The following is a 26,407-nucleotide window of genomic DNA, read 5'->3' as shown; positions in this document are numbered from 1 at the left end:
GAGAGGTATTAACATAAAGCAGCAACCCAATTATTAGTTACAGAGAGGAATTAAAGCGTGCAAGGGAATTTTCTTTGTGCAACTTGACAGGCCGGAGGTGGGGCAGGGAGGCTTAATCACCCCATCAGTGAACATTACTGATATACTGTTACTTTCCATTTAGTTATATTTGTGACCTGCTCATTGAAAGTTTTCCGCTACACTTTCTACATACTCAGCATCTGTGTCTGTAGCTAGCTAAAATCTGTTGCATCATGTTCAGAGACAGTACATTTCAAGTAGACTTTGAATAAGATAGCAGAGAAATACTTAGTTTGATTGTATATGAATTCATAGTGTGTTTTTTTTTTTTTTTTTCAGAGGTAAATGTATACAGGCTGGAAATGGAGGGCATTGTAGTCAAGGGAAAAGGCTGCCCCAAGCCAATCAAAACCTGGGTACAGTGTGGTATTTCCATGAAGATTCTCAGTTCTCTTAAGAAGTAAGTGAACAATTTCTAAACCAAAATATCAGTTGTGTCCATTGTGTCCTTGTGTCGTTAAGACTGTGGAGTGTTCAGGGCAGGATTCTTCTTCTTTTCTTTTTTTCTTTTTTCTTCTTTTTACATGTTCTCATTGTATGGCACCATGTATACCAACCATCTAGATTAAGGTGCTCACTCGGGATTGCTTTTCTGGGCAATTATAAACGATTCTTTCCCACTAATTACATAACACACGTTTCTTCACTCTGTTTGTTGTGCTGTATTTTTGCACGGAAGTAAAGCTTCCACTCAAGTGGACTATGTAAATCTTTTCAGCAGGATTATGTGCAATTCATGAGTCCTTTTTTGCTCCTGACAATACTTGTTTTTCTTTCTTTGAGACATGGCTATGAAAAGCCCACTCCCATCCAAACTCAGGCTATACCAGCAATTATGAGTGGACGTGACTTGATTGGCATTGCTAAGACAGGAAGTGGAAAGACCATTGCATTTCTGTTGCCTATGTTCAGACACATCATGGATCAGAGGTCATTAGAAGAAGGAGAAGGTCCAATAGGTACAAATCTTTGTTTTCAGATATTGACAGACTGAAATTTATACTTTTCTTTTTTTAAGTCTTGTATGCCATAATGTAAACATCTGTGTTTATTTTGATTTTCTAGTGAGCTGTGTTTAAATACACTAGTTGTGGCTACGATATATCGTGACAATAGAACTCTGTGTGTGGTATAAATTCCCTGTACCAATGTGTAACTTCGGATCTCCCCTTGCCAGAAGGTAGAATGAGGATCCTCAGAGTCTGGGATGATGGCACAGAACCTACTACAAACATTTCTTCTGGCACAGCTCAGTTTTTAAGCTCTGATTCGGCAAATAGATTCATTGTACCTTCTTCTGTTTCATTAACATTGAGGGATTTTTTTGCTTAATGTATCTCTTTACATAGAACAACTTGTTGGGAAGAATGAAAGGGAAGTTTGCACCCTTTGATTTTTTCATTGGAAATTAGCACAGGGCTGCTACATGATTTTAACAGTCAGTGCAAGTCCTCTTACTCTTTAGGACCTGAAGTACAGCATTCTCAATTTGTTTTGTCAGATATTTCTTTATGCGCTTCTATAAGGTTTTCAGAGGGGCCTTCAGTTCCTCTTTTGGTGTTTTGGAGGAACATGTATTTCACGACTGTATGTCAACCTTGAGAGGCTTTTTTTCTTAAAGTGAGCACTGAAGGTTCTGCCAACACAATAATCCACAAAAATGTATTTTGCTGTATGGTTTGTACTTGAGGAATATTTGCATTTCCACTCAACTACACATTTCCATATATCTTTAAAGGAGGAATTTTTCCCCTGGTTTATCCTGCATTCAGTGGGTTGTTGGAGCTATGGTCAAATTTATTTTTAATTCCAGGGCAGCTTCAGCTACAACAGATCTCTTGAAATAAGGGTTTTTAAATGTACAGACAATAATTTATACAGTACAGTTGTATTAGTCTAAAAGACATGGTTTAAGCTTCACCATAAAGGTTCAATTTTTACCATGTAAAGGATAATCATCTCCTAAATTTTTTGTGGTTAGTTTTAATATCTTTGTTTTTCAGCTGTCATCATGACCCCAACTCGAGAGTTGGCTTTACAAATTACCAAGGAATGTAAGAAGTTCTCAAAGACACTTGGGTTTAGAGTTGTCTGTGTCTATGGAGGAACAGGAATCAGTGAGCAGGTACACTTAAAGCATATTTTGTTTATCAAAAATCTCGTAACATCTGTCATTTACCAACCTTGCTTAGTGGGTGTTTCCCATAAATCCAGTATTAGTTCTGAACTCTGATTTTTTTGTATATGTTGGAGATTTGGTAGCAATTAGGTTTCTTTTAAAAGCCTGCATTTGACTGCCCCTCACTACTACCACCAGCACCTGTCCTTTGCACATGCACACAAGCATATGTTGCCAGAAGTCAGTCAGTCAGTCTGTTTGAAGTTTCTCATGTATGGGCCCATGTGTCTGACAGTATTTTTTTAATATAATTTGGTGGTAATTAAGTAAAGCATTTTTGGAAACAGGAAACCGTTATTTCAAAACTATCATATCTCAAAAAGTTCCCTAACTTTTTTTGGTATCTCCTATCTCAAAAAAGAAGGCTGAGGAACTCTTAATCTGTTTGGTCTTTAGCGAGTAATGCTTTTGACTATTTTCATAAAGCTTGATGGATTAATTTTGAAGTTACCCAGTGTTTTTTAACCCATGGAAACTACAGGATTTATAAATTCCATAACCATATGTAATAGAGCTTAATATATTCACAGCTGTAGAAATATTTTAAGATCCCTACATGAATTGTCCTAATATGCAGAGTTTTCTATAACATATGGGTGAATGCTAAGTTGTGTAGGAATCATAGCCCTTTCATGTGCACTGCTCTAGATTGTGGCAACTCCAAGTCTTCATAAATCATTATTTTAAAAAGTAATTTCCAAACACTAAGGAAATTGCCAAACAAAATCTTCAAATAAATAATCCGTGTTCTACCAATGTTGTTGTAAATTATAGTTAAACATGAATGGTTAATCACTGTGATTAAAAACATTACTTAAATCATTCAGTCTCTGATATCCATAAAAACTTCAAATGGTTTGTTAAATTTAATTTGTTGTTTTTAAAATCAGATTGCTGAACTAAAAAGAGGTGCTGAAATTATTGTTTGCACACCTGGACGTATGATTGACATGTTAGCAGCTAATAATGGTGAGTAGAAACTTTATTCCTTTAGAGAGATTTTTATATATTTTGTAATTCTAAAAAACAAAATCAGGATTTTTTTATCAATTGTCTTCTGATATTTATTTGCATCTCTTGAAGCTGTAATATCTGTTTGTGGCATTTGAGAATGTACAGCAATGAAAATGGCTCTACTCAATTATTAGCTTCGTTTTGAAGGACGGGCATTGTAACGCGCTTGAAGAATTTCCAAGAGTTTATATGCACAGTCAATTTATAACGCTGTACTCTAAATTTCTGGTATTTTGGGGTAGTTTAGGGCTTGTCTACATGGCAAGTTATTTTGCAGCAAGCTAGGTTGTGAATCTACACCTCACCAGCTTGCTGTGCAGTAATGTCCCATGTGGCACTGCTACTGCTCACTGAAAATCCTAAAGACTGGCTTGGCTTCAAGTACTAGTAAGCCACGCTGCTCTCATTTTCAGTGTGCGGTAGCAGTGTTCACAGGGGAAGTTACTATTCAGCAAGCTGGTGTGCTGTGGATTCACAACTTAGCTTGCTGCAGACTAACTTGCCATGTAGACAAACCTGTAGGTAAAGGAAGGATTACTTATGTAATGCTTGCTTATTTTGACTTTCCATTGCCCAATAACTGATCTTCAACATTAGCACAACTTAACAGCAGTTCACTTTTGCATAAAAGAGACTTAGCTGTACAGAAGACTCTGCCTTTATCTGTTGCTAAAAAACAAAAATTGTTACCTGAATGTTCTTCTGTTTGAAATGTTTAAAATTTTAAAAATTAAAACTAGTGTCTTCCTAGATCAAATACCTGTGTAGGTTAAAATGATACTGCAGCTTTAAGAGGCTTTGGCTTACTGTAATCATTGCATGCTTGTTAGACAACATTTGATTATTAAAATATTCCACATCAAACCACTAATACTGTTGACATTATTTAACTTCTGTGGAAAAAGTCCCTTCAAGACTTATAGAACTGGGCTTCCAAGACTTAAACCGTCAAAGGTAGGTACATTAATGCTGTTCCCAAGTAATTTTGCAGAGTTATTATTTGGGGATGCAAATAATAACATGTTAAATATGTAGACTTTTAAGAAATATTATTTTGGACCACTAAGTGTGAATTGAACCTTTAAAGTATCACATTATATTTGAGGACTTGACAGCTATAGTTTAAATTTAAAAGTAATAGGTTCTCACCTTTGTCAAACTAGGTATCAGTTTGAGTGACCATTGTAGGGAAATGTGAAAATCCTACTTTCAGTCTGAGAACAGACAATAAAGTATCACCATATTATTGCTTGAAATCCAATGTATTCTTGTGTAAACATCTTTTAAAGATAACATGATTTAATTTACCTTTTTTTCACCTCTTGATGTTTTTATTTTCACTCTTTAAGGGGTGCCATTTTCCGCTGCTTGGGAAGGCTAGTAACTTGTTTATCCATGACCATTTCAAAATGAGATGTGTACAGATGTACAACTTTTTGCTTGCTTTGATTCCACTTGTACCAAAGACTGGGGTTCTTGTTACTTTTTATTTTCAAGGTTTTAATAGACAGGTTTTAATCGCTATATGCTTGTTAGTAAAATGTTGGTTACACTTTATTCTATTAGCAATTAACTGCAGATAGTTATGAATATCCTCAAATCATTTCTAAATCCAATGAGGCATTGCAGATTATAATATAGAGGGAGATTTTGTGAGGCTTCATCAGTTAGAACTGGAACTTTGCCTTCCACACATGCGCTGTAATCTCTAATATGTTTTTTCCTAGGTGGCGCTGTCAGATAATGGCTGATGTGGCTCGTTGCTTCATCTCAGTCTTAGTTTTATGATGTGTTTTGGCGAGGGCTGTTTTCTGAATTTTACAGGTTCTTCTGGCCCTATGATGGTACGCACGAGAAGAGTTTGACAAAATAAAGGGCCTTGTGCATCTTTACACGTTTGCCAGAATGTATATGTCGTTAGAACAAGAAGTTTAAAACGCATATGGTGAATTCTTTAAAACAAAAAAAAACCCACCCTATTTAACTTTTATATGTTTGTTAGAAGCTAGTCAGAATACTTAACATTTTGCTTAAAAGTACTCCTGAGGGGAAAGAGACTTCTGTATGATATTGATTCCTCTTTTTTCCCCTCGCCTTTTTCACAGGTCGGGTGACAAACCTTCGCAGAGTTACGTATGTTGTACTGGATGAAGCAGACAGAATGTTTGACATGGGTTTTGAACCTCAGGTAATGAATGGCACAGTGGATTTTAAGTTTTGATTGTAGTGGTGGAGGAGAGATGGCAATGGAAGTGACTTAAGGACATGCTAGGCTTGAGGACATTATTCTTGCTTAAAGGATTTTGCAGGGCACAGGTAAAGAGGGGGAGAATTAATTGGCTTAAACCTACATATCAGTGTTGTCATATAATGAGACTACCAACACCTGGTCAGCAAGGCGTGCTGGTTTTGGGTGACAGTTTGTAAGCTGACTGAGTTTTTGCATTGATCATGACTAGGGCTCCATGTCTCTCATAAAATCATAGAATATCAGGATTGGAAGGGATATCAGGAGGTCATCTAGTCCAACCCCCTGCTCAAAGCAGGACCAGTCCCCAGACAGATTTTTACCCCAGTTCCCTAAATGGGCCCCCTCAAGGACTGAACTCACAACCCTGGGTTTAGCAGGACAATGCTCAAACTACTGAGCTATCTCCCCCCTGACTTTCCACAACCTCCGTGACTTATGCAGTGGTTAGTGTGGCTGACCCCAGGGCTGCCCAAGCAGCTGGTTCTGGAGCCAGCTAATTAGGTGTGGCCAGGGACAGCCACACCAGCTGCTGCTCGGGTAGCCCCGGGCAGCTGGCCCTGGGGACTGCCTGAGCAGTGGCCAGTGCGGCTGGTCCAGGGAACCACCTGAGCAGTGGTCTTGGGGGTGACTAGAGCAAGCCGGTGTTTGGCCCCTGACAGATGGTGCTGCTGGCCCTGCCCAATACCCCTGATCAGCCCCCCCCTCCACACACCAAGATTTAGTCATGGGTATTCATAGTGCAAGTGACGGGCTGTGAATTTTTGTTTATTGCCTGTGACCTGTCCATGACTTTTTTACTAAAAATACCCATGACTCAACCGTAGCCTTAATCATGGCATACTTAAGGTTATCCAATAACCTCTGGTCTGTCGGAAAGCATGTGTGGTTTTCCTCAGTAAATATATTTCTATGTATTTATTGATTTAGAGACCTGAAATGGGCTGTTGAACCCTTCTGTAGCCCCATAGATGGCTGGGGATTATTCCCTCAGAGCAGGCATTGTGTACGGCTGTTGCTGCCTGCCTTAGAGGCTCCATTATCTCCTTGGATAAGCCCTGGAAGTGACAGGACTATAGCACTACAGTGAATCCGGGTGGTGGGGCCTCCTTTCACAGGTAGCTTGGGGCTTCTAGGTTACGCCAAGGGACATTTACTCTAGAGTTGGGAAGCTACCACCCTTGTTCCCATGGGCTGAGGTTTGTGTTGTGCCTCAGAGGAGCACTACAACATCCCACCCTTTTCCTTTTCTGTGCTGTTTCTACTGAGTACAGCAATTTCTGCTGCTTTTCCAGTGAGAATACACAGACTCTGGAAGATAAAATTTCCAAAAGGATATTTATATTCTGTGCAAAACTGTTACTCGTTAGTTTTAAAACTGACAGGCAAATGTGCGTGTGAAGTCCATTCCGCCTTGTGTAGAACACTTTTTGGTATTAACTGTAATTTTTACTCTTCATCCAGGTCATGCGCATTGTAGATAACATCAGACCTGATCGTCAGACAGTAATGTTCTCTGCCACCTTCCCCAGAGCTATGGAGGCATTAGCTCGCCGAATTCTGAATAAGCCAATTGAGGTACAAGTTGGGGGCAGGAGTGTTGTCTGTTCTGATGTGGAACAAGAGGTGGTGAGTATTGCATTGCTGCATCTTTTATCTTTTGTTTCATTAGTGGTAAGACATTTCTGGAAGAATATTTAATACTGAATGCAAAACCATATACTAAAGGCTATTTTACTTCTGGATATTTTGTGGGCTTTAAACCATTAAAAGTACTTTCTAATACTTTCACTCAATGAAGTAGTAAATAATTTGTTAACAATGATTTGAGACACTGACTTGAAAAAGTAATAGGTTTCTTGGAATTGACTGGAAAGGATAGCATGTTATTGATAAAATTATGTCAGTAAATAAGATTATTTTCCCCCTTGCATGTATGCCTAAGGCATACAACTTGTTTATTTGGTGTAATGAGTTGTGGGAGATACAGAAGATTTCCAGAAATGCCTCCATCCAGGTATCTAAGTCAAATATAATGAAGATTCCTGAAAATCTTATTTCATCATATAAAAGAAAAGTTTCTACCAATCCCAAAGGAACGGACACATTCCCTCCCAGGTTATTGAATATTCCAGATCTTACCCAAATACATGCTACAGGCCAATTCTTATTAACTAAACTAAAATTTATTAAAAAACAAGAGAGAGAGAGAATGGGTAAAAGATCAATATACACACAGACATGAGTTTATTGAGGTTTAGATTCACAGCAGAGTTGGTGAGCTTTGTAGTTGCAAAGAGTTCCTTTAGAATTCAGTTCATAGGTTATATATAGTCCAATGTTTAAATATCATATTCAGGATGTACCGGCATAACTGGGACCTCAGTCTTGCAACTTAAACTTCCCCTGATGAAGCTTAAGCAGATCTGAGATGACAGAATCAGGACCGAAGGATTTTTTTTATACAATTTCATGTCCTCTTTGACAAGTTGGGAGTTCCTCTGGGAACAAAAGGTAATTAGGATGACTTTAAAGGAGGTCCATCACTGGTACTTAGCTATAGAATTAACATAAGGCAATTTGCTTGTTCCTTCACCATTCACAGTATATTTCAAAGAGAGATGAATACTGAGAGATCCCGTTTTTACAATTTATTTAAATGCTGGGATGTTCTTTTGATCTCTGAACTATCAGAGTACAGCATATACAGGGACTGTTGATACGTTGTCGACCCTACTCAGACATATGTAAATACACAAAAACACAAACATTATCTCCCCACATGTCTTTTGAGGGTTGTTTATTTTGCAGAATGTGTCACAGGGTGTTCACCTTAAGTCTATATTTCCAGGTTTGGAGAAGTTTGAGGTTTGCTGAACTAGATATTCTGGCAGGGCACAAGCTATCACCACACAACCTTAACTCTCCATTAGTGAAGCATTTTGTCATTTAATTTCTAGTTTTTTTGTTTTTTAAACAGAAAAATGTTTGTTGGTAGGAGTTAATGATCATTTAGACAGCTTTAGTCCTTACCTACGTTTGCAGTTGATACGCTACTGTGAGTAGGTAATATTCCAAAGACTTACGCCATGTCTACACTAGCACTTATGTTGGCAAAACTTTTATCGCTCGGGTATGGAAAAAAAACACCTGTCGAGCGACGCAAGTTTGCTGGAATAAGCACTCGTGCACAGCATTGTGTCGGCGGGAGACGCTCTCTTGGTGACATAACTACTGCCCCTCGTTTTGCTGGTTTTGTTATGTCGATGGGAGAGCTTTCTCCTGTTGGCATAATGCGACTACCCGAGCAATCATACAGCAGCACAGCTGTTCCACTGTAAACTTGTAAGTGTAGACGTGGCCTTAGGATGTGTCTTCACTTAATGCTACAGTGGCACAGCTGCAGCACTTCATTGTAGACACTAACTACAGTGATGGGAGGACCCTTCCTGTAGTTAATCTGCTTTCCTGAGATGCAGTAGCTAGGTTGATTGAAAAATACTGTCAGTCTAGTGCTACCTGTACCAGAGATTAGGTTGGCATAGCTACGTCTCACAGGGGAGTGGAGTTTTCACACCACTGAGATGTAGCTATGCTGATACAAGTTTTCAATGTAGACCATCCCCTAGCTTTTATACAGTGCTGTTCATTAGTAGATCTCAAAGAACTTTACATCATTTTCCCCTTTTACAGATGGGAAACTGAGGCACAGAGAGGTGACGTGATTACCCAAGGTTACCCAGCATCTAGCAGAGCTAGGAAATGCCTCAGTCCAATGGTCTTTCCACTAGGCCACATGATTAAGATGTGATTCCTAAGTGCTCCTCTTGTACATTTTGTTATAAGGAAATGGGGATAATGGTTGTGCTGTTGAATGTTTACAATGTGTAGTTTAACAGGTCTGGTAAGAGAAATTTCATCCATGGGTTATGTCCCAAAACCTTGACAGTTTTTTATTACTGGCATGTCTCTCCTTCTTTACCACCTGCCCCGCCATTCCCCAGAACATCTAGCTCCCCTGCCCCTGCTTTATCCCTTTAGAAGCCATTAACATGTAAGAAGTTGCTCCTTGCTGTCTCCTGCCCTATGCTGCGGTGTACATATATCACAGGCAGAAGCTTAATGGAGGGCTGCACACTGAGGTGAGCCCCTCACTCCTACTACCCACCTTCAGCTGGGACTCCTGCCCCTGTTTCATCCAGGCTTCCCCAACTATGGCTTATGCTGTTCTGCTATAATTAACTCCCCCTCCCCACTTCCCTTTGTGGATAGTAATGTAACTAGTTTCTTTACTAGGTTTTGACCAGCTTAGCTCACTGGCAGCTTTAATATTCCCACTTCTATCTGTGGATACAACACAAAGAAAATCCAGCTTCTGTTCACAGTATTAGTGTAATCAAAGCCCGGTAAAAGGAGTTAAGAGTTTGTAATACCCATAATCCAGTTGAAGGCGCAATGTCTCTACTTTGTTTATTCTGTTTGCTTTTCAGATCGTGATAGAAGAAGAGAACAAGTTCTTGAAGTTACTTGAGCTTCTGGGACATTATCAAGAGAAAGGATCAGTCATCATATTTGTCGATAAACAGGAACATGCTGATGGGCTGCTGAAAGATTTAATGAGAGCCTCTTATCCCTGCATGTCACTTCATGGAGGTAGTGTGCAATCTTAAGGGCTGACATTATTTTAAACTAAAATAATAGGATTGGGTAATTTTTAAAAAATATTTTACTTTTTTATTTCCATACAATACCATTAGACCTTGGAATATAATCTCCCTCGCCACTGTGGCCTTTCATTTGAGAGACATATATTTTTCTCTCTGTTTGAATGGAACTGCAATTGACATGATGTTTTTAACCTATAAAATGCCATAATATGCTAAAATATTTCTGTATGCAGCAGGATTATGAACTGGTTTGGCAGTAACACATCTCTGAGAATAGTAATTCATTGCTATTGTAGACCAATATAGGGAGTATAAAATGGGTTTTTGTAGAGTCCACAAAACTAGTGGCTGTTTCATTTCTCTGCCATGCAGTAGTAATTTAAAAATGTAGGTGGTGGAAACCTATCTAGAACACAGAGTGGAGCATAAATAATTTTGCTCGGGCTACTGTAGTGCAGAAACTGAATGGTTTATTGTTCTGGAGTTAATTGAATTTTGTATTAGGTTTTGGCATTTTAAATAATTGGTGAGGGTTCCCTGAGCCTCTGTAAGGATGCTTTTTATTATTCAAAACTGAAATAAAATAAGTGCATAAAATTAAATCAAACTGTGTTTTAAAATGAGCTATTTTGTGTGGCTCCTTGCAGGTATTGATCAATACGACAGAGACAGCATAATTAATGATTTTAAGAACGGCGTATGCAAACTTCTTGTGGCCACATCTGTAGCAGCACGAGGCTTGGATGTAAAGCAACTAATGCTGGTAGTCAATTACAGCTGTCCCAACCATTATGAAGATTATGTGCACAGAGCAGGCCGAACTGGACGAGCTGGCAACAAAGTATGTAAAAGTAATTATTTGTTCTTCTTCACTGTGTTTAGAACCCTGCCCTGTTTGTCGAATATAGTTATCGAAAACAGGAATTGGGAGAAGAGAATGTTTCTTTGGTATTTGATGAGAAGGGATCCTAGAGTCAGGCACCACAGTAATACAAATATTAATAAATAATAGAATGCTGTGAGGTTTTTAGAGACATCAAGAATAAGACAGTGGTTTCTATTTTAAAACTCAGCCTCCTGTTCTGAACTAAATTTGTGTGGCACTTAGGAAATGCTTACTGGAGTAAGATTTCCCCATGAGTTTGGCTCTGTTGCCGAACATTTGATACTGCTCATGCTTGGTAATGTGCATGAATGACCTCGGAAGATTTCATGTTCTAAACTTACAACCATGACCAGACTGAAATAAAAAGCTTTAGATTTCATTGTGAATGGTTGAATTATTGTATAACTTTACATGCTAAGCTAAGTTTAGTTCTAGGGCTCTCAAGCGATTAATCGCATGATTAAACAAATTAATAGAATACCAGTTTATTTAAATATTTTTGATTTCTTCGTTTTCAAATATATTGTATTCTGTGTTGTAATTGAAATCAAAGTGTGTACAGTGCTCACTTTATATTTATTTTTGATTACAGGTATTTGCACTATAAACAAAAGAAATAGTATTTTTCAGTTTACCTAATATAAGTGCAATCTCGTTTATCATGAAAGTTGAACTTACAAATGTAGAATTACGTACAAAAAAAATGCATTAAAAAATAAATCAATGTAAAATTATAGAGCCTGCAAGTCCACTCAGTCCTTCTTGTTCAGCCAGTTACTCAGGGCGTGTCTACACTACCGTGCAGGGTTGATCTAAGATACACAACTTCAGCTACGCTATTCACGTAGCTGAAGTCAGCGTACTTAGATCTACTTACCATGGTGCTCTCCCGTCAACTCCGCTTGTGCTTTCATTCTGTTGGAGTACCGGAGTTGACGGGAGAGTGCTCAGCGGTTGATAAATGCGATAAATCGACCCCTGCTGGATCAGTTGCTGCCTGCCGATCCGGCGGGTAGTGTAGACAAGCCCTCTGACAAACAAGTTTGTTTACATTTGCAGGGGCTAATGCTGCCCGCTTCTTGTTTATGTCACCTGAAAGTGAGAACAGGTGTTCTCGTGGCACTGTTGTAGCTGGCGTCACAAGATATTTACGTGCCAAATGCATTAAAGATTCACATGTCCCTTCATGCTTCAACCACCATTTCAGGGGACATGCGTCCATGTTGATGACAGGTTCTGCTCGATAACAATCCAATGTTCATTTTCATTTTTTGCATCAGATGCCACCAGCAGAAGACTGATTGATTTTCTTTTTTGGTGGTTCGGATCCTGGAGTTTCCACATTGGAGTGTTGCTCTTTTAAGACTTCTGAAAGCATGCTTCCCACCTTGTCCCTCTCAGATTTTTGGAAGGCACTTCAGATTCTTTAGCCTTGGGTTGAGTGCTGTAGCTATTTTTAGAAATCTCTCATTGGTACCTTCTTTGCGTTTGTCAAATCTGCAGTGAAAGTGTTCTTAAAATGAACAACGTGCTGGGTCATCATCTGAGACTGCTATAACATGAAATATATGGCAGAATGCGGGTAAAACAGAACAGGGGATGTACAATTCCCTCCCAAGGAGTTCAGTCACAAATTTAACTAGCACATTATTTTTTAACAAGTGTCATCAGCATGGAAGCATCTCTGGAATGGTGACCGAAGCAAGAAGGGGAATGTGAATGTTTAGCATATCTGGCATGTAAATACCTTGCAATGTCAGCTACAAAAATGCCATGCAAATGCCTGTTCTCACTTTCTGGTGACGTAAATAAGAAGGCAGCATTATCTCCTGTAAATGTAAAGAAACTTGTTTGTCTGAGCAATTGGCTGAACAAGAAGTAGGACTGAGCGGATTTGCAGGCTTTAAAACTTTACATTGTTTTGTTTGAGTGCAGTTATTTAACAAAAAAACTTCATTTGTAAGTTGCACTTTCATCACAAAGAGGTTGCACTACAGTACTTGTATGAGGTGAATTGAACAAGACTATTATCATTTTTACAGTGCAAATATTTATAATAAATAATATACACTTTGATTTCAATTACAGAATACTATATATATTTTGATTCTCTCTCTCTCTCTCTATATATATATATATATATATATGAATGTAGAAAAAAATCAAAATTTAATAAATTTCAATTGATATTCTATTTAAAAGTGTGATTAAAACTGCGATTAAGCGCAATTAATTTTTTAAATTGTGATTCATTTTTTTTAATTGCGTGAGTTAACTGCTATTTATCGACAGCCCAATTCGTTCAAATTCCTCTTAAAAAGGAAGTGTGTATTTAAAAAAATGCAGTTTAACAGCTCTACCTGTGATACGATGCTTCAGTAGAATAAGAGGTCAAGGGTCTTAATGGATTATTAATACTGATTAAATTCACATTTTTTATTAATGTTCAATAGGGATTTGCATTCACTTTCATTACTGAAGATCAAGCACGGTATGCTGGTGATATAATTAAGGCTTTGGAATTGTCAGGGAAACCAATTCCTGCTGAGCTAGAGAAGCTCTGGAGTGACTTCAAAGATCAACAGAAGGCCGTAAGTAACCTTTTTCCTTCTTGATGTGTTGTGTTGTGCTTTTGCTACTTTGCACTCTTGGGTCCCAGTTCTGGGCACACACAACTCTACACGCATAAGTAATCTCACTAACTTCATTGAGGCTACTCATGTGTGAGGTCAAATAGGTGTTTAATGTTTGCAGGATTGAGGTCTGAAGTGTTTTCAAGACTCTCCTTGTGAATTTGAATGTTGTAACCATATGTATGTGGCTGTCTTGAGACTTTATTTTGTCAGAAATTATATAAAAGACAACGAGGGTGCTGGTGTATTTTATATAAATAAAATATAAATAATACATCACAGTATTTGAGCACATGGTTCAAAAATATAAAATAATGGGTTTCTTGTCTGCCAAAGAGAGAATTATTTTATCTTAGGGAATATTTTAGTTTATACACTTGTATTACTCAAAAATAAAATATTTGTTTACATCTACTCAATTGATATAAAATAGCTGTTAAATTTTTCATTGTAAAATAGTTGTTTCAAGGTTTGAAAAGCCTGATAAATGTCCTAATTTTTTGTCTTGATTTTTTTTTTTCATTTAACGTCATTATCAGTTAAATAGTCTATATTCACAATTGTTTTACTACTTCTGGAAGTGTCTTTTAGAACTTTTAGTATTTGAAGTGACTTTTTAAAATAAGCATACCTGTTTTATAGGAGGGGAAAACTATTAAAAAGAGCAGCGGATTCTCTGGCAAAGGATTCAAGTTTGATGAAACAGAGCACGCTTTGGCTAATGAGCGAAAGAAACTACAAAAAGCTGCTCTTGGCTTGCAGGATTCAGATGATGAGGATACCGCTCTTGATGTAAGCATTAGGGAAAAAAGTGTTTACTTTTTTTTTAAGGGATTTCATTGTATTCACTAAAGTAACCCATACAAATACAACTCCAGCTAATAACAGATTGCAGAATGCATGGATTTCTGCTGTTTCACACATCTTGTGTAAATCTGTATTTCCTTTTAATGTATGAGGGTATAGACCTCATAAGGAGCTAAAAATCTGCCGTTTGTCACTTACTGGTATTTTATAAATAAGATAAATACGGATATTATTATTTCATTCAAAAGGGCACAAGCAGTTTTTTCGCCTTTGCAAAGTTAATCATATTGCACAAAATAAAATGGTTACACTCATTCACAATAGTCTTGTAGTATAATGCTTGAAAGAAATGTATAGCAGCTTTTCCCATTTCTAAATCTATATTAGGTACTTTTCCTTAAAATTTGCTACCTTTTCTGACTACTAGTACAAGGGCTGTAGAAGAACTGCTGCTGGAAATCCTCCCTCACAAACCAGCTCTGTTGCTTTCACAGTGTGAATGCTGCCTCCCTCTGCCTCTCCCAGTTTAAGGGTGAGATTGCTTACAGAATTTAGTGCATCAGTTTGCACTTAAATGGCACTTCCCATGTGAGAATTTCAAAGTGCTTAACCTTAACCTTAGTGTGAAACTGAAGGACTTGGTATAAATCCCTTGTTAAAGGTAGAAAGTAAATCTGTGGCACAGCCAGAAATAGATCTCCAATCTCCTGATGCCCAGTCTGTTTCTTGACCAAAAGATCATCCTTCCTCATTGGTGTACTGTAGTTCTGTACAGGCTTTGGCAATGTTTATTGTTGCAAGATTCAACATTTATTTTTTTGAAAAATAAAGCAAATGCACACTGATGTTTTCTTACCATATGTGGACAAGAATTGCATAATGCTAAATGTACTGATATCATCTTTCTGTTCTTTAGATTGATGAACAAATTGAGAGCATGTTCAATTCAAAAAAGAGAGTGAAAGACATGGCAGCACCGGGAACATCTAATGTTCCTACACCAACAGCTGGTAATGCAGAAAAACTGGAAATTGCCAAAAGACTAGCTTTAAGAATTAATGCTCAGAAGAATCTTGGAGCAGAGGCACAAGTATTGGTCCCTTTTCACTTTAAGGTCACACTCTCTCTACCAAGCAACCATTTTTTACTATATGTTTAATAGAATGTATGTTTGTTTTACAGCCATGTTAACGTATTGTTCTATTTAGCTTCTTTATTCAGTACTTAATGGTAAATCATATGAGTCTTTGACTATCCGTTTTGTAATCTTTGATGTGGCAAAATGCATTAGCACAAAAACTGAAATCCTGATCTGCTTTGATACAAAGGGGTTAATTATAACTAATTTTACCAGTAGTGACTAACGGATTTGTTAACATTATTAGAATTACAAAATATCTGTCTGCTGAAGTATGCAATATACAATACGTTTTCTCTTGGTTGTAGAACTCTGTAATTTAATTTAAAATGTATATGAACTTTAGTAGCATTTTGCAGAAGGTGGTTTGTTAGTTTTTGAAGTTTCCACATTTGGAATCAACATAGTCATCATGAACCTTTGATTCTTAGCAGAGGGCTGGTGGGGAGGAGGCGATTTTGATCCAAATCTAACTCCTAGTTAACAGCAGTCAACTCACTGCTGCTATAAAGCATTAATAATGTTCATCTGAAAGTTTAAGCTTTTTAGAATATATTGCTGTGAAAGTTATGTAAAAGATAGTTTCTTGTTTAGTGTTGAGGGATTTCAGTTCACAATGTATAATGTCTTGGATGAACTAAAGCAGTGGTTCTCGACTAGGGGTACACATACCCCTGGGGGTACACAGAGGTCTTCCAGAGGGTACATCAACTCATCTAGATGTTTATCTAGTTTTACAACAGGCTGTATAAAAACACTAGCGAAGTCAGTACAGACTAAAATTTCATACAGACAATGACTTGTTTATACTGCTCTATATACTATACACTGAAATGTAAGTACAATATTTATATTCCAGTTGATTTATTTTATAATTATGTGGTAAAAATGAGAGAGCAAGCAGTTTTTCAGTAATAGTGTGCTATGACACTTGTGTATTTTTATGTCTGATTTTGTAAGCAAGTAGTTTTTAAGTGAGGTGAAACTTGGGGGTATGCAAGACAAATCAGACTCCTGAAAAGGGGTACAGCAGTCTGGAAAGGTTGAGACCCACTGAACTAAAGAACAAAGTATATTGTCAGAGCAGTCCTTGTGCACTGCTGAGTTTTGATTTCCGTCGCAGGAAGGAGTGGATGCTCATTTTCCTAGCTTGGTAATTGGACTAGAAGTGTGTGGGATGAGTTAAAATTACATTTTGTTTTGCTGACGGCAGTCTGGAATGTCCATAGCATTTAGAATTGAAAATGCAGCAATTGAAAATGCAGCTTTTTGGGGGGAGGAAAGTGTGGAAGCTGCCTACATGGACATTTACTATGTGTAGAAATGTAATGAAACTCTGGTGCTGAAAAGGCCAGGTTTTTATGTTGCTATCTCTGGGTACCTTGGAATGAATGTAGACTTGTTTTATTACAGGATGTGATGCAGCAGGCTACAAATGCTATCTTGAGAGGAGGCACAATTCAGGCTCCTACTGTATCTGCCAAAACTATTGCAGAGCAACTGGCTGAAAAGATAAATGCCAAGCTTAATTATGTGCCCATAGAAAAACAAGAGGAAGAAAAACAGGAGGGAGGACAAAGTGAATCGTTTAAGAGATATGAGGAGGAATTAGAGATCAATGACTTCCCACAGGCAAGCATCAATTTTTTTCTTTAATCATATTTTAATGCCAGTCACTTAACACAGTGCTTTACCTCAGACTCTTTGTACAAGTTTATAATGTGTTTATTCCAACAGAGAGATCTTTATCAGCTGTATCCATAAAACTCTGTGACATTAGCTCAGCTGTGTAATCTGCAGCATGTATCTGTTGACTTTCTTTCCTGCTGCAAGAGATGTATAATCTTTCAGACACATTCTAAGAATGTTCCTTACCACATGAAAATGTGAAGCTCTGCCTTTGATCTAGTCAGCATCTAAATCTTATTGCATCTTCCTCTATAATATTGAAAAGATCTGGCCTTTTTTTCCCTCTGGCCACACTACCATAATTCTGGTCCAGACCCATATGTCTTGATTATTACATCTCTTCTTAAACTAAGATGGTTAGGGGAGATTTTCAGGGGCATAAAAAGTAGTTAGGCACCTAACTGCCATTTATGTTTCTAAAAAATCTCCACTGTAAGCCTCTTGGAACAGGGACTGTCTTTTGCTCTGTCTGTATGTTGTCTCGCACAGTGGGGCCTTGACCAGTCATTGGGGTCTCTTGGTGCTATTCTAATACAAATAAGAAAGTCATCTGACTAGTAGAATTAGTGAGAGAGATGCGAGTTTGCTCTTTCCCGCCAGCTCTTCCGAATGCAAGTACAGTGTAAATGTTTGAGTCCCATTGAGAGAACTCGTGCAATTATACTAAATTGCATGCACATAACCACTGTATGGGCTATATCCTAGCCCTGATTTTGTTCTTCATATGCCCCTACCTTTTGTACACTAGATCATAGTAGGTGATACACAAGATACGTTTGTCTCATTCTTGAAAAGAATTTGTAACAGTGTGTCTAAGATTATTTCTGTTGAAATCTCAGTGTCTAAGCGAATGAAGTACTCTTGCTCACATTTCAGTCTTCGGGCTTGTAAACTTCCCACAGAGTGAAATGGCGACACTGGCGAGCTCTCTCCAGTGGTCCTGTACATCTATCATTCTCTTTCCTCCCCCTTTCTTATTCTTATTCCCCTGACATAAAGGGCAGCAGTACTAATGTATTTTGTGGTATACATTCGTTTGGACGTGGATACTCATTTTTAAAAGAACTGATTAAAACCCATTGCCCTGGAACACATTTCTGTTTAAATAGCTCTCACCATATAATTTTGTTGCTACATTTTCTGTCTAGAATGTCAGCTTAACCCTCTGATTCCTCTTTTTTATAAAATGTCTTTCTCACTGTTCCTCTTCCTACACGTTTTTCTTGTGCAGACTGCTAGGTGGAAGGTTACCTCCAAGGAAGCACTTCAGAGAATCAGTGAATATTCTGAAGCTGCCATTACAATCAGAGGAACATATTTCCCTCCAGGCAAGGAGCCCAAGGAAGGAGAACGAAAAATTTACTTGGCTATAGAGAGTAAGTATGACAGATGTATTTAAATTTTAAAAAATGTCCCCAGTGCAAAGTAAAACTAGACATGAGAATCCTTATGATAGTAACCATTGGGTCCTCACTCCAGACCATCTTTGGTTATGGAAATGTGGGCACCCAGGGAAGCCACTCATTTGTCTTGATAGTTTTTGCCAGTTAGATCATGGAGCTGTAGTGATGTAGGTCCCAAGAGGTCTTCACATCCTACTCAGAGTGAAAGTCCTTACATGGTGGCTGTATATGAAAGGAAACAGGGAGACCTTATTTGAGCTGCCATGGAGAAGAGACAAAATGGTGCTGTTATCCAGCAGCACCGGGTAGGGATCATATCTGCTCAAATCTATTGTCTGCAACCTATGGCCCAATTAATCTTATGGTTACTCTGGCATGCTCTGTTGCTGATGTGAGTTTGTCTGCCAAGTAACCTGTTTTAGGTTTTGTGGGTAGTGTAAAATGTGACTTGAAATTTTGAGTATGTCCTTTGTTTAAAAAAACATACCAGCCCCGGTAATAAACACTAGTAGACAGTTCAACAGCAAACTACTAAGATGTGTTTGGCAACCTACATGGTGCTACTAGAAATAACTTTCAGTTTTACTTTTTAGGCTTTGCGTGGGGGAAAAGATTCTAATATTTTGTTGTTTCTTGTTCTATCTCCAGGTGCCAATGAACTGGCTGTGCAGAAAGCAAAGGCAGAAATCACCAGGCTTATAAAAGAAGAACTTATCAGACTGGTAAGTGAAATATACTGTATCTCAGAAGAATGTGCTTGGCTTTTTAAAGCTTTACAAGAACATGTTTCAGAAAGTTTATACCAGCAACAGAGCATAAATCTTTCTTAATATCTGGGACTGGAAGCTGCAGATCTAAAATATGCTGTACTGGTGAACAGCAAATACATTTCTCTGTTCTGTGGGTCAACCCAGGCTCGTAGGTATTCTATGCAGACAAAAGACATCAACAGAATTTTGTGACATCACTATAAGGGCTGGTTCTTACTTAAGAAAACGGTTCATTTCCTGGCTTTAGCTCCATCAGGCAGAGCTGGGCGTGTAACAGATTGGGTTTTAACTTTTCTTGTTTTTAGTCCTGTTTGTACTGTGGTGGGGTTTGTTTTTCCTTCTATCTGTTGCTCCACGCAGCACGCCCTGGAGCAGTAGTCTTCTATATTCAGCGTTATCTTGCTCCTTGTTTTCAAAGCAGGGATTGCCCTGGGAGATTGAATTCTGAGTTCTTCAGAAGCACAAGCCTTGGCTTTTTGTGGAACAACCTCCAATAATATTGCATTTGACTCGGGCAGAACTGCTGGTAGCAGACACTTCTCAGCCCAACAGCTCGTGGGTTAAAATTGCTGAGCTCTACGTAAAAATTCCTTGCAACTGTCAAAGTTACTATTGCTGAGCAATTCTAATATTGAACGATTCACTGTTCACTTGTTTATTTTCAACTACTGCTGTGATTGACTTATTTTTCCTATTTAATTGCAGCAAAATTCATACCAGCCAACCAACAAAGGAAGATACAAAGTTCTGTAAATATTTGGAGTAACCCGTCTGCCAGTGGCTGGTGTCTGACACTTCGTGGCTTCTGTTGTCTTTGGTGTTCACACTGCTTATTGTAAATTAAAATATTTTTATTTTTCCCTTGCTGACATTTTTAACACAAAATTGATATTTGCTGAGACATCTCATTCTCTTCACTAAGGTTAGCAGTCTTAAAGCAGACCAGCTTTGTCAGGGCATAATTTAATTGAAAAGTATAGTTTATATAGTTTTTCACTGTAAAACTACTGAATAAAACAGATTTTAATTTTCCTGACATTCTGATATAATGTAAATTAAATGATTTCGGCTTGGCATTGGGATTTGTTACTGTCTACAGTACTTACAACTTCACATTTATTGGGTAGTTCACACCTTTTCAGTTCATTGTGGAGTAGTAAAAAAGCCAATATAAGAGCAGAATTTTCCTCCGTAATCTGTAGCATCTCTGTGACCTATTCCATATGCATTCCCTCTGCAAAACCCCCACTGATCTCAGTGGGAGCCCTGTGCTGATCAGAGTTTAAAATTTTGTCTTAGAACAATTAGGGTTTAGTTTTACAGATGTTCCCCCCCCCCCTCCTTCTTTGCTTCCTACTTTGCCTTTATCATTTGGAGAATAGAATAGTTAAACCTTTGGGTTTCTTGTAAAATGAGACATTTTGTAGTACAAAAATGGCTTTCAGATTTTCTCTAAATGTTAGCATTTTAGGATTTGATTTTGTTCCCATTCTTCAACTTTTAGTAAATAAAATAAAATGAAGCTCAGCAAAAGAGAGAAACCACTTTTGTAATCAAGTATAAAGTTTGCCACATTTTTATAGTGTTATATATACACATGTAATGTGATTCTTTCAGGACTACTGCCCTTATACTATTAGAGAATGGCTTTAGAGACAAAATTAACTTGAGGTCGGCTCCACAAGCGTTGACCCTTATTGCAGTGGTGAAACGTGATCACTTCCTGGGAGTCAACTTTTTCTAACCCACTTTTCCCTCATCCCCAGAAGCCATTAACATTTCACATTGTTACTGTCAAGATTTTATTTTTTTATTTTTTTTTTTAGCCTCTTGTCTTATCTGTAACCAAAGTTACAGATTGTTGAGTCATTCTAGCAGCTGAAAAAGCTTTCAGGAAAATGAAAACGTACAAGGCTTTTTGTAGAAAGCTTTCCTGACCTGACATTGTGGAGGAAAAAATATAATTTTAAAATAGCTGTGTGTATGTACTGCTTTAACCCTAGTGAAGAACAAATCAAATCCTTGCATCATGGTTATAAATTCATTTTTTCCAAAAATCAAATATTTCGAAGTCCACTCCAGTTTTGAGATACAAATAAATTTGTAGATTTAGAAGAAGAGAACACCAGCCATATCCACTAAACACTATACATTTACTCTGCCAGGAACAACCTTAATGCGATACCTAAGAAAGTTTAAAAAAAAAAAAAAAAGAAAAGAAAAGAAAAACCTGAATGGTGCCAGAAGTAGCATATATAGAGAAAATCTTCTTAAAGTTCAAACAAAACCTCAGATATTTTCAAAATCAGATTCCCTTTAAATGTTTCAGACTTCATTTAGTTAGGATTATTTATTATGTAAGATGTTTCACACAGTTTGTGCTGACTTGTCTAACTTTTTGACAGTGCTGTAAATTGCGATGTCCCCCAGAGTTGTGGTGGGTTTTGATATGTTTGGTGTAGAGCACTTTCAGGTTCAGGCATTCTGACTTTTTTTTTTTTAAATGTCTTTGGTTTGAAATTTTCGTGATGAAATCTACTGAGCAAAGCTCTGATACATACTTCTGTGACTTCCAGCTCAACGTTGTTGGGTTTTCAGCGAGGTTGGAAAATGTACAATCTTCTAAGGTTTTTTAAATGCAATGTCAATATTCATATTTTTTTTAATTCCTCTAAAAATAAAAATAATTTCAATGTGTTTTTCTGAAATGCTCTTTCTGATGATATGTTTTCTGCCCTGTTTGCTGTGCCTCTGCACTTGTTTCTACCGCAGCTCTGTGCTCACTAATTGTAGCTGCTCCTTTAAGTGTAGGGAAACATGTTCACTACCATTACATTAGAATCTTTATTAGGAATGTAATGAAAAGCAGGAGGACAGACACTAGACCAGGGGTAGGCAACCTATGGCATGGGTGCCGAAGGCGGCACGCAAGCTGATTTTCAGTGGCACTCACACTGCCTGGGTCCTAGCCACTGGTCTGGGGGGTCTCTGCATTTTAATTTAGTTTTAAATGAAGCTTCTTAAACATTTTAAAAACCTTTATTTATTTTACATACAATAATAGTTAATTTATATATTATAGATGTATAGAAAGAGACCTTCTAAAAATGTTAAAATATATTACTGGCACGCGAAACCTTAAATTAGTGAATAAAGACTCGGCACACCACTTCCGAAAGGTTGTCGACCCCTGCACTAGACAGTAAAACTGCTGCCACAGAAACATCACTGAAGGTGCTTGGGTACTTGGGATGGGGAGGGTCGGCAATATGCAAGAGGAAAAAATGAGACACATTCTTAACAGAAATAAATAAGGAAAAAAAGAGAAATTGAAATGAAGGGGGAAAAGCTATAGTGACAACAAGGCGAAGAATAAGAGAATATGGAGGAAAATAATGAAGTACAATTTTTGCATTAAATCTTTCTTCCTAATTGTTTTTGTGCTCATGGAAGTGGGCCCTGCCCTCAGATAACATAAGATGTTTGCTGCTTCCTTGATGGATGCACCCCCTTTCAGATGCTGGAAGAGAACTGGAACTGTCTTTAAAAAACAAACAAACAAACACAAACAAAAAAAACAGAATAATAGAGCAATATACCCTTTTTGCTCTCTTATCTAACACACTTTCCAAAGAGAGTGTGTTCCCAACTCCCTATATTTTCCATACAGTTTTGGTGTTGGAGTAACCAAAACCTTCTCCAGCAATTGTATTTTGGGCAGAAATATAAAAAAGTGATGCTGGATAATAAACTTTTTTTAAACGTTTCGCTGTAATCATATTTTGTCAGCAGCTAATAGCCATGGGTTCCACTTCTTGTGGTGTCTCTTGTCCTGACTAGTGGTAGATCTAGGGTGCCTTATATACTTACTTGTTATTCCATAGTGTGTGCAGTGCAGAAGTATCCCTCCTGATAATGACTACCCACTGATTCTGAGGGCTAGATTCTGATTTTAAGGGCATGTCTACACTACAAAATTAAATCCAATTAAGATGTACAGCCACCACAATAATTAAAGCGGTGTTTCACGTCCACACTATGATCCTGTTGGCGATGTGCGTCCTCACCAGGAATGCTTCCACTGACTAACTGTATGGGGCATAGATAGTTTGAGTCCCAAGGCCCCAGGGCTGACTGCCAACAGGCAATGTAAGTAATGATATCTACACGGACACTGCATTGTCCTAACTACAGCTACCTAAGTGCTATGCCTCTTGCAGAGGTGGAGTTACTCTGTGTACTGGGCGACTTACATTGGTGGGAGCTACATTTAGTGTGGATGCTTACAGAGTTAGATCAATGTAAGGTGCCTTACATGACCTAACTCTAGTGTAGACCAGGTCTAAGTGCCTGTGCAAAGGAGTGAAGGGAGAACAAGCACATCCCTTACACCTATATGTTGGCTATATGTACCTTGGGTCACTGGGCCCACAGGAGTAAGCAGGTGCTGTACGTCCACTTACTCCCTGCACCTCCTTCCCAGCAGCTGAGTGGCAAATTGGCAGAGCCTCGGCTCCACTGGCTGGCCAGCACAATGGGACTTGCACAGTGGGAGTCACAATTTGCTGCTGGTTTTGGCTGGAACCTAATTCTTGCTCTCCAATCCTGAGTAGGGAGGAATCGTGCATCAGTTGGATGTTGGAGTCACAATACCACATGAGACTATTTAGGGCAGTTAAGTTTATGCACTCCTTGCTCACAGCTGTGCCTATTATTTATTGTTTGTATTGTAGTAGTGTGTAAGAGCCCCAGTCTGAGAGCAGGACTCCATTGTACTAGGTGCTGAGCGAGCAAACAAGCAAAAGGATGGTTCCAATCCTTTTACTTTGTCAGAAACACTGACTGGGCTTGTGCATGTAAGAATTCATATTAGTGGATTTTTCAGAATACATCAAAATGGGTGTCTGAATACAAGAATAGCACTGGCTCCAATAACTGCATTAGAGGCAGCTAATTACATGATCTGCATCTGTTCCTGAGGAGGTATGAGCACAAGAGCTACCCCTCTACTTTGCTTTCAAGTTGTGTACAGGGGTTTGTACCTTTGTGAGCACTGCAGTGCAATAGAAATGTGAAAATGGTGACTCTGATGCTCAGAATGGTGCGATGTAACTTGCAGTATATATGAATTGCACAGTCCCTTCCCCAAAGATCTAATTGCACTCATGATGCAGCAAACTCACAAGTGGTCTCTGAAGCCCGGCATCCTGCAGTCCATCTTTGTAGCTTGGAGCATTCCAATGGTTAACCTGTTTGCCGCAAGAGACAAAAAGAAATGCCAGCAGTTCTGCTCCTTGACCGATGCTTTTCACCTGAGCTGGGAATCAGCACTCTTGCATGCCTTTCCTCCAATTCCAACCATTCTGCAGGTCATTTTCAAGCTGAAACTGGACCATGCCAGGCTCATTTGTATTGCTCCTGTGTGGCTGAGACAATGTTGATTCTCCAACCTCCTTGCATTGTTGGTTCAGCCTCCCATATCCTTTCCTCTTCATCCTGACCTGATTCAGCATCATGGTCAGGTTCTGCATCCAGTGCTCAGCTCACTATATCTCACAGCATTGATGCTGCATGGTTAGATGAAGAGGAGGAACGATGTTTGGAGACAGTCCAGCAGGTCTTGCTTAACAGTAGGAATTCCTCCACCAGGGCAGCCTAATCGGCCAAGTGGAGGAGATTTTCAGTATTGTCATTAGGGGAGTTCAACCAATGCTGGCTTTTATCCAGGACATCTTGGAGTACATGTTACACCTTCAGTCTTCTAGTCTTGCACTTAGTTCACTGAGCGTCCATCTGAAGGCAATTTCGGCACTTCATCCACCTGTTCATGAGTGGTGGTGTCAAACTCTGTGGCAGTGAGGTTCTTGAAGAGTCATTTGTCTTCATGCACCAGTTAAAGAGCTGGTTCCTATGTGGGACCTTAATACCATTTAAGTGGCTCTTATGGAACCTCTTTTCAAGCCTCTGGTGACTTCTTTCCTCCCTCTGTGTCAGAAAACTGCCTTCCCTGTGGTGCTAACATCTGCTAGCAGTGTGTCAGGTGGAGCCTCCTTCCATGCAATTTTCCAAAGACAATGTGACCCTGCAACTGCACCCTAAATTTTTATCTAAAGTGGTTTCCCAGTTTCACTTGAACCAGGTTATGTATGTATTAGTGTTCTTCTCTAAGCCACATTCAACCCCAGAGGAGCAGTATCTTTACATGCTGGATGTCAGGAAATGTCTAGCTTTTTATCTGGATAGAGGTAAGCCTTTCCATTCCTCACCTCATCTGTTTGTTTCCTACGCAGAGCAAATGAACAGAAGGACATATGGGTCAGACCACCCTTGAACTATGCCTATGTTAGAAGGTGGGGGGCATGCCCCCCCCCCTTCTACAAAGGTTCCGGTGCCCTTGCTCCCCTTCCTGGGTTTTGGTGAAATAGGTAATTTAATACATTACTCTTTATGCTGTAAAATGCGCATCCAAAATGTAATGGATGTGCAACTTGGCCCAGCATGGGGTATAATTAGAACATTAACTGTTCAGTGGAACATTCATTACGGTACAGCTTTGCTTGTACTATCATTTTAAATATGTATATAGCTGGTAATTGAATAAATGGTTGTGAGGGTTGCAGATAATGTATCAGTAGCTTTAGGAACAATTTCTCACATGAATCGCCCAATTACTGGAAAATATAGTTTTTGTTTCTAAAGCTAAAATGCTTTATTTGGCTAAAAGTTTGCAATTGTCATAGCCCTAGAAGATGAAATTAAGTGGTAATATCTGGATCCAGGAGCTTGCTGAGATAATATGAAAAGATGGCATAGAGCCATGGATAGTTTATTATCTGCACAACCAACCAGATATGTAGGTTCCCATTTAGGTCCCCATCCTGCATGTACACAT

General features: G+C 38.5%; 1 protein-coding gene across 3 annotated transcripts in view; it reads left to right on the top strand.

The window, feature by feature from the left end:
- Positions 1-22,212, top strand: part of DDX46 (DEAD-box helicase 46) — a 34,353-nt gene extending 12,141 nt beyond the window's left edge. For 2 of the 3 annotated variants that reach the window (XM_039484960.1, XM_039484959.1), the window contains exons 9-23: positions 361-481; positions 865-1,040; positions 2,085-2,206; positions 3,151-3,229; positions 5,380-5,462; positions 6,987-7,151; positions 10,013-10,175; positions 10,837-11,030; positions 13,529-13,666; positions 14,351-14,500; positions 15,432-15,629; positions 17,067-17,285; positions 18,574-18,718; positions 19,394-19,467; positions 20,221-22,212. In XM_039484960.1, coding sequence (XP_039340894.1) covers positions 361-481; positions 865-1,040; positions 2,085-2,206; positions 3,151-3,229; positions 5,380-5,462; positions 6,987-7,151; positions 10,013-10,175; positions 10,837-11,030; positions 13,529-13,666; positions 14,351-14,500; positions 15,432-15,629; positions 17,067-17,285; positions 18,574-18,718; positions 19,394-19,467; positions 20,221-20,268 — 2,075 coding nt within the window. In that variant the 3' untranslated portion in view covers positions 20,269-22,212. The remainder of the gene's footprint in view (positions 1-360; positions 482-864; positions 1,041-2,084; positions 2,207-3,150; positions 3,230-5,379; positions 5,463-6,986; positions 7,152-10,012; positions 10,176-10,836; positions 11,031-13,528; positions 13,667-14,350; positions 14,501-15,431; positions 15,630-17,066; positions 17,286-18,573; positions 18,719-19,393; positions 19,468-20,220) is intronic. The other variant, XM_039484961.1, reaches the window with a different exon arrangement.
- Positions 22,213-26,407: the final 4,195 nt, after the last annotated feature.

This window comes from Mauremys reevesii, linkage group 8 (assembly GCF_016161935.1).
Source record: "Mauremys reevesii isolate NIE-2019 linkage group 8, ASM1616193v1, whole genome shotgun sequence".
Taxonomy (NCBI): Eukaryota; Metazoa; Chordata; order Testudines; family Geoemydidae; genus Mauremys; species Mauremys reevesii.
The sequence above is the reverse complement of the archived record's forward strand: the minus strand, read 5'-3'. Positions and strand labels throughout refer to the sequence as shown.